This window comes from Benincasa hispida, chromosome 9, assembly GCF_027475165.1.
Source record: "Benincasa hispida cultivar pf3 chromosome 9, pf3_genome.v1.1, whole genome shotgun sequence".
Taxonomy (NCBI): domain Eukaryota; kingdom Viridiplantae; phylum Streptophyta; class Magnoliopsida; order Cucurbitales; family Cucurbitaceae; genus Benincasa; species Benincasa hispida.
Genome location: NC_143486.1, coordinates 38,495,472 through 38,504,505, shown reverse-complemented (window position 1 = coordinate 38,504,505; position 9,034 = coordinate 38,495,472). Strand labels below are relative to the sequence as shown.

At 34.2% G+C, this 9,034-nt stretch overlaps 1 protein-coding gene across 9 annotated transcripts; it reads left to right on the top strand.

Moving 5' to 3' along the window:
• The first annotated feature begins 660 nt into the window (after positions 1-660).
• On the top strand, positions 661-4,502 carry PIL5 (phytochrome interacting factor 3-like 5). Of its 9 annotated transcripts, none has more exons than XR_016531651.1 (10): positions 661-1,081; positions 1,189-1,302; positions 1,394-2,168; positions 2,456-2,554; positions 2,673-2,738; positions 2,815-2,880; positions 3,241-3,657; positions 3,760-3,838; positions 3,961-4,088; positions 4,195-4,502. XR_016531651.1 is itself a non-coding variant. In XM_039043011.2 (9 exons), the coding sequence occupies exons 2-9, from the start codon at positions 1,196-1,198 to the stop codon at positions 3,963-3,965; spliced, it is 1,614 nt and encodes a 537-aa protein (XP_038898939.1). In that variant the 5' UTR covers positions 743-1,081; positions 1,189-1,195; the 3' UTR covers positions 3,966-4,502. The 9 variants fall into 9 exon arrangements, 2 of the variants coding, with proteins under 2 accessions (XP_038898939.1, XP_038898937.1); XR_005484198.2 differs by having other exon boundaries at positions 1,179-1,302; positions 4,205-4,502; XR_016531652.1 differs by having other exon boundaries at positions 690-1,081; positions 4,205-4,502.
• Positions 4,503-9,034: the final 4,532 nt, after the last annotated feature.

Genomic DNA, 9,034 nt, shown 5'->3' with positions numbered 1-9,034 from the left:
ATCTCTTCTGTGTACAAGTTTTAAGATAATTTTCTCTTTTCAAAACACATAAGTCCTTGAGGCTAGATTTAATTGAGAGGACCTTCGATTTTGCTGCTCCTAGATGATCGATTTACCTGAAAGCATTATTGTTGAAGGCGATGTTCTTGAGGTGATTAAGTTCCTTAATAGAGAAGGGTAGATCTCATGAAAATTAACAAAACCATTGATGACATTTTAATTTTGGCAGACAATTTGAATTCAATTATTTTTTTTCGATGGAGGGATTCTGTGTGCATAACCTTGCTCGAGGGACTGCTGATTGAGGGGAGTTTTGGATTTGAGTGGATTTTCATTATGGGAAGACAATAAAGTTATGAATCTTTTTATGGTTGTCCTCTATTATAAATGAGAACAAACCTTATTATATTTTCTAGTGGTGGTTCTTATTAATACATGGTTAGCTTTTAAACATAAAAATGTAATCAACACTCAACTTTAGTGTATTTTATATTATTTTAGTAGATAAAAATAAAAAAATATATTTACTTAAAAAAACGAGAATTTTTTAAAAAAATCATTAGTTAACCTAACTCAATTGACATGATACGACATAAAAGGTAACTTTTGATCAAATGAATATAGTTATAATGTCGGACGGCATATTGTTGAAAGAAAAATAAGGAAAAAAAAAGGAGAGAAAAAAACATCGGGAAAGAGGGAGGGCATTGGATAGAGATACATGGCGTCAAAATCCCATTTCGTTTTGTTCTTCACTTCTCTTTTATTCCCATTTTCTACAAAACACAAAACAAACGCCTTCCTTATCTCTGTCCTTCCGCCATTGCTGCTGCTGGAGGTGGACGACCAGCCGCCTTCCCCTTTCCTTGTTCCTCTCCCCCTTCTTCCTCAACCTCAACCAATCATAACCCATCTCCCCAAAAACCACTTTACATGAGATTCCATTCCTATCCACAATTTTTCTTCAGACGCCATTGTTGTGCTCACTTCGAAGCAGACTTGTGCCAACGAGTTTGGTTTTGATTATCATCCAATCTCTTAACTTCATGGTGCCCGTCCATGGCGGATTCATGTTTTATCAGTGAGTGGTTCTTTCTTCTTCTTCTTCTTCTTCTTCTTCCTGTTCTTGACTTGGTTTCTTCTCAGTAGATTGAAGTTTGAAACTCTTATGGTTTTAGTTTCCACCAGGTAATTGATGATCGGAAGATTGAGGATGAACCACTGCGTTCCTGATTTTGAAATGGCCGACGACTTCTCTCTCCCAACATTCTCTAATTTAACCAGGCCGAGAAAATCGTCTCTGTAAGCTTTGTTTGGATATTTTCTTGTTGAAATCTCTTCTGGGTTTTGATTTTTCATTTGGTTTTGTGGACTGAGAGCTTGAAATTCGTAGGCCGGATGACGACGTGGTGGAGCTGCTATGGCAGAACGGCCAAGTGGTGACGCACAGCCAGAACCAGAGGTCGCTCCGTAAATCTCCGCCGTCCAAATTTGACGTTTCGATTCCGCAAGATCAGGTAGCGACAAGAGAGATCCGGCCGTCGTCTCAATTGGAGGAACCTCATGAACTTTTTATGCAAGAAGATGAAATGGCCTCTTGGCTCAACTATCCACTCGTTGAGGATCATAATTTCTGCTCCGACCTCCTCTTCCCCGCCATCACCGCTCCTCTTTGCGCCAATCCTCAACCTGAGCTCCGACCGTCTGCAACGGCGACGCTCACTCTCACGCCGCGGCCGCCGATTCCGCCCTGCCGGAGGTCTGAAGTGCAACCCTCTGTGCAGTTCTCGAGGAACAAGGCAACAGTTGAATCTGAGCCATCCAATTCAAAGGTCATGGTCAGGGAATCGACGGTGGTTGACTCTTGCGACACGCCGTCTGTGGGGCCGGAATCTAGGGCTTCGGAGATGGCAAGGAGGAAGCTTGTGGAGGTGGTGAATGGCGGCGGTGTGCAGTACGAGATCGCTCGTGGTGGCGATAGAGTCGGAGGTGTGTCGGTAGGCGGCGACGGCGGCGTCGGAGAGAAAGAAATGATGACTTGTGAAATGACTGTCACTTCGTCCCCTGGCGGCTCTAGTGCCAGCGCCGAGCCCCCTTGTCTGAAACTAGCAGTCGATGACCGGAAGCGCAAAGGAAGAGCTCTCGAAGATACCGAATGTCAAAGCGAGGTAAAGAAACTTTAGTATGTAATAGTTTAGTGGTAGGTCATGGTATTTTACACAATTTAGTTACACACTATGATTTGTTTGAGAATTTCCTAAACTTATGGATCAATTGTGTATTTTAATTAACCAAAACTGACTGTGACATGTGAAATTAAAGGAATAGAAACTGTATCAAATCAAACTGTTTGAAATGGTTTGTTGAACAGTGGCCATTGAAAGCTCTGCAGATTTGTTTTCCTTTTCCTCTTTTTTCAATTGTTGAGTGATTTACTTATGTTCTTTTCCATTAGGATGTTGAATACGAATCTGCTGGTCCGAAGAAACAATTGTGGGGGGCAACATTGACGAAACGATCTCGTGCTGCTGAGGTTCACAACCTCTCGGAGAGGGTACGCCATTGAATTTATTAGTACATTATTGTATGCTTGTAACCAAGCACATATTTCTTTTTTGGTGGTGTTATTTTCCTCTTGGATGTGAAGTGAATAATTGCAAATCTATTTGCAGAGACGTCGGGACCGGATAAACGAGAAGATGAAGGCTTTACAGGAACTTATCCCTCGATGCAACAGGGTACGTTTTTCAGCTTTGGATGTGATTTTGAGTTGAATCTCTCTCTTTCTCAGTTGAGTTCCTTACTGATTTTCAGACCGATAAGGCTTCGATGTTGGATGAAGCAATCGAGTACTTGAAGACGCTTCAGTTACAAGTGCAGGTACTTGGTTTGAATTCCAATTAAGTTAACAATAGTCTAAATAGTTCCCTTTTAAGTCTAAACTGAACTATAGTAGAAGGAAATGTACGAATCAGAAATAGTTTTCTATTTCGAGCATATTAAAACAGTTGAGGAATCTTAGAGCGAATAGGGAACTAAACGCATTTTCTGCGATTCTGCCTGCTGCATTTGATCCATTGACGAAAAACATCTCGGATTGTTAGATATTCATTTTGAATTCTCTGCATAAACGTATATAACAAGGCATATTAGTAAAAGCATTATTGTCAATATTTAGCACTTGAACATGATACCGGTGCTGCTTCTTGACAACACTAGCAATGACTTTTTATAACCCAGATGATGTCGATGGGATGTGGAATGATGCCGATGATGTTCCCGGGTGTTCAGCAATACTTGCCACCACCAATGGGGATGGGAATGGGGATGGGCATGGGCATGGGAATGGAAATGGGCATGAACAGACCAATGATGCAATTTCATAATCTCTTGGCTGGTTCAAACTTGCCAATGCAAGCTGGAGCCACAGCAGCAGCTCATATGGGACCGAGATTCCCTCTCCCTCCCTTTGCAATGCCTCCTGTTCCTGGTAATGATCCATCCCGAGCTCAAGCAGCAAATAATCAACCGGATCCGATGGCTAACTCAGTAGGAACACAAAATACAACCCCACCTTCAGTTTTGGGTTTTCCTGATTCTTATCAGCAGTTTCTTAGCTCGACCCAGATGCAGTTTCATATGACACAGCCTCTACAGGTATTTTTTTTTTTTGGCCTGTTACCATGATTTTGTATTCAAATTCAGCATGAATTTCTAAAGTTATTTGGAACTGACGAATTCGTTATTAACCTTTTACAGAATCAGCAACCAGTACAACCGAATACGAATAGACCATGTACTAGCAGGGGTCCTGAAAACCTTGAGAATCATCAATCAGGTAAACTTATTCCTAAATCTTCTTGGTAGTTCAAGATATTCATTGGTTGTATGATACTTTGTTCATAGATTCGTTGCAATACTGCTGTTAAATGATTCTTGACCGCATTGTCATTATTGTAGGTTAATATTTAAATGAATGGACTCAAGAAACACACTTGCCAGGCACGTTTTGGCGCATATCAGAGCGTCGAAAGCTTTGAACATGCGCATCTGCTGCTTGCTAATACAATATATTTCACAAATAACATGTAACGGCCACATCCCTGTAAATATAAATCTACACCCCTTTTACGTTTTTGATCTTACTATATATTTCATGCCATCATCGTCCTTTTCCTGACTTGTTTCTGTTAGATTGTGATAGAAAGAAAGTAGAGTTACAGATGGTCATGGGAATCCGTTGCTTTTACACGAAACTATTGTGTTGCATTTCGTCGGGGTCGGGTCCAGAATGATGATGCTGATAGATCCAACTTGGTATGGTCAATTATCGTCATCAACGTCATTGAGAGGCATCAAAGTATTCCAAACTCCAACTTCAGAGCCATTTCCATGTTTTTCCCTGGACCATGGTTTCTACTGCATGATATATATATATATTCTTCAAAGTTGTTGCTCAAAATTCATTTTGTTTCATCATAATAAAACTTGTTTCCTACCCATCTCCACTTGCACTTGGAATATAAACTCTCAATCAGCCATGGAGAGATCTCCATAGGTATTTTGTTTCTTTTTTAAATTTTGTTTTTGTGCTTTTTCCACTGAATTTTTGAAAGTTATTTGGAAGTGGAAGATCAGCAAATTCACTGTAAAGATGAGAGAACCCTCAATTTTCTTTGGGAGATGAGAGAGTGTGAACTAGGGGCATTTTTGGAATTGTAACTTTATTTTTTTCCTTTCTTTTGTTTTCTTTTTCTTTTTTTCTTTTTTATGGTGGTGGGGGGAATAGTTTTTGGTATGGAACCATTGAAGGTGACATTCCCCTAATGCAATAAAAAATCCATATCTTTTCTATTATTCCAATGATATTATTTTTATACTTTTATAAATTATAAGTTCACACATGTATTGTCTCAAGTTTTTCAATAATTTCTCAATGTTGAAGAACTAGATTTTATTTTTTATTTTTTCTTTTCCCATTATGTTTCAAATTATTTGAACAAAAGATTATCAATGCTTGAACTTGGTTGGGTTATGGTCAAATTTGCATGTGATGGAGCTTCTTTGATAACATTTTATTTTTGGATTTTTGTTAACAAAAAGTTGTGTTTATTTTTGAGAAATAGTACTTAAGTTTTGAGTGTGAGTTTTATTAGGTCTTATAATTTTCAAAATGTTGCATTTTTTAAAGTTTCTTTGGTCCTTCATTTGGTTTCTCGATGTTGCACTTTTTGCTTTTGAATTTTGAATTTATAGGTGTCAAATTTTTTTAACTTTCATTAAAGTCCACCTTGGACATTTTATGTTAGTTTTCTAAAAATTAATTAAATTAATTTTAACTATCTTTTTACCGTTAAAATTAGTTAAAAATTTCACATCATAATTATTTAAATTAATTAACTTAAAGTTAATATTAATGACATAAAGTGAACATTGGTAAAAAAAAGTTGGATATAAAGTGTAATATTTTGAAACTTAAAGACTAAATGGAAATTAAACTCTAAACTCAAGGGTATGACTATAACATTTTAAAAATCTAAGGATCAAATGGAAATTAAATACAAGGAGAAAAAGTAATATTTTTAAATCCAGGGACAAACTAGAAACTATACAAAAGTTAGGAACCATAAAAATATATTTTTTCTTCAATTTTTCTCTACTCTTGATAATGCATGGGTTGAGTGGGACACTCAACGTTTGAGGTGTGTGTTAAAGAAAATATGAGGCAAGGGTTATTTTAACCACTCATTTTGCTACAGTAGCACTATTACTAGTTAGTGGTTAAAATAATCAACTCTGACTTCCTCTAATGCTTCTAATGACTCCACTCGACGACCAACTTTGGTGAAATCCACCTCTGACGGGCAACTTCAACAAAGACCACCTTAAATGTCCAATTAGCAACAAACCACCTCAAGTAACTCTAGCTCCAACGACTATCTTCGATGACCAACTCCGATGATCACCTCCAAGAACCACATCTATGCAACTAACTCCATGACCAATTTCAATGACGATCCGTTTATAGTGTTTAATAGTATTTTTTTAAATAGTAATATGACAATAATAGAAATATTTTGAGTGTATAACAAACCAAACAAACTCGTGAATAAAAAACGTTTTTGGAAAAATGTAACCAAACACATGAGTGTTTTAATTTTAAGCAATTTTCACAAAAAGTGTTTGAATGAAAAGAACTTTTTGAAAATTTTTTTTTCAAGTCAATCCAAACATGCCATAACATATTACTTTTTTCATGGGTCCCATCAGAATTTATTGTAAGAAAATTGCGTATATATGTAAAACAAAGTCAATCATAAAATCGAACTACATAATAAGATAAGAAATTCCCTAAAAAATCTATAACAACAATTTATACATGTTAGTTCAATTCATATAATATAATAACTTCTTTTAGCATGGTAAGTTCCTTCTTAAAAAAACAAGCTTGATCAATCCTTCTTATTGAATTGGTTTTGAATGATAATGTACCATCATTTTCTTTGAAATCATGTATCTATGTTACGTTGACAATATTTTTTGTTTTGTCATGGTGTGATGGCCCATATTTGACAACTAAAACTCGAAGATATAATCTTTTGTGCTATATTTTATGGAATTAGCTAATTATTTGCTTTTGTACACATCAAAATATGTACTTTTCTTATGTAATTAACACTATGAATTTTTAGCTCAATCTCATATATTTTTGTGCAAAATAGATGGAGAATAAACTTAAAATCCAACACATTATTAAAAATTGGAGTAAATCTTTTTTATTTCCACTTATAAAATATAATATTTAAGAAAAATGATATTTAAGATAATATTAATGGTATAATACGTATAAAAAAAATGTAAAAAACAACCTTAGAAAAAAAGGTAAACGTGAAAATGTAGGGATAATTAGAAATTAAATACATGATTTTAAAAATAAAAATAAAGATAAACTCTCTACTATTTTTTTTTTTGTTTTATTAGTAATTTGTACTTATATTATGAACTATAGTTTTTCTTGTTGGTCTCCCATTTTGGTTGTGTTATGGCCTTATGGGGCATATGAATAGGATTATAATTTTAAAAGGTAGGAATGATGCTATTGTTTCAAGATTATATTTTCATAAACTTTTTAAAATAACTCTGTTAATATATTTTTCATTTTTATTTTGTTTATCTTCTTACAAGTGTACCCCTCTATTTATGTTTATTCACAATTAATAAACCAATTCATTTTGGTTTAAAATATAATAAAATAAAAAGATATCGTTTTAAATGTTAAAATATTGAAATTATTTTTAAATATAACAAAATGTTACTGTCTATTAGTGTGATAGTTGTCTATCATTATCGATTAATGTTTGTCACAGATAGAAAATAATATTTTTCTATATTTGTAAATATTTTGATTAATTTTTTTATATTTTAAAATAGTAAAAAATAAACTAATTCATTTTTTTATATATGTAAATCTTATATGGTAATTATAACTATAATGAATGTTTATTATTATAAAAATCAATTTATATTCAATTCTATTTCTAATTTTATTGCTTCCACGATCTTAGCAATTTATTATCAAAACCACTCTTTTAAATCTTTTTATTATTATTATTCTCTCCACGGTTTTAGTAATATCTTTTGTATTCCAATTTCTTTGGCAGTGACCGCTGAAATGGTAAAAATTTATTTTTGTCACTTTTCTAATCACCTCAAGCATATCATTCATTATTCCAAATTAATTTAATGTTTGATTTGATATTTTCTTAAATGCTATTTTTATACCATCATTAAACTTTATTTCAAAGGATTAAAAACATATTTTAAAGTGATTTTCAATATGACAAAAGAGATTTTAACAATTTCAAAATTACTCATAAACATATACTAAATGTACGTGATTTTAGTTGGAGATTTTAACTTTTTTTTCGTCTCTATTGTAAAAAAAAAAATCAATTTAGTTTCTTATGTTTAAAAGTAAAGTACCATTTATATTAAATATACATATGATGTATACTTTTTTTTTTTTTTTTTTTTTTAATTTGTCATATTGTATGTCATACAGACCTTCCAATCCTTGATGAAAAGCAAGGAACAGAAGAGTGAAGCAACTGTTGCTTCATCTTCTAAAAAGTTCCATAAAAGTTCGACCTCTGGAACTAAGTCTGTTCCTTCTTCCTCCAACACTAAAAAGTGGAAGAAAAAGAAGGGTGGAAAGGGGAAAGCTAACTCTGTAGTTGCTGCTCAAAGAGGTAGAAAACCCATCAAGGTTGCAAAGGGAATCTGTTTCCATTGCAACCAAGATAGTGATTGGAAGAGGAACTGACCCAAATACTTGGCAGAAAAGAAGAAGGCCAAACAAGGTAAATATGATTTACTTGTATTGGAAACCTGCTTAGTGGAGAATGATGATTCTGCCTGGATTATATATTCTAGAACCACTAACCATGTTGTTATTCATTTCAGGGAATTAGTTCATGGCGGCAACTAGATACTGGTGAGATGACGATGCGAGTTGGAATTGGGCACTTCGTCTTGGCTGTGGTAGTGGGAGGTCTCTGGTTGACTTTACAGAATAAATTTCTTATTTTAGAAAATGTTTATGTAGTTCTTGATTTAAAAAGGAACCTTGTATTTGTAAAGTGTTTGCTTGAACATTCATATAGTATCAACTTCATTGCAAATAAAGTTTTTTTTTCTTTAAAAAATGGTGTTGATATTTGTTCCACAAAATTGGAAAATAGTCTTTATGTGCTAAAACCGTTAGCAACTAATGCCCTCCATAACACAGAAATGTTTAAAACCATAGTAACTCAACATAAAAGACTTAAAATTTCTCCTAAAGAAAGTGCCCAACTTTGGCACCTAAGACTAGGACAATCAATCTCAATAGGTTTGAGAAGTTGGTAAAGAATGGACTACTAAGTGAGTTAGAAGGAAATTCTTTACCTGTGTGTGAGTCATGTCTTGAAGGCAAGATGACTAAGAGACCTTTTACTGGAAAGGGTCATAGGGCCAAAGAACCTTTAGAGCTAGT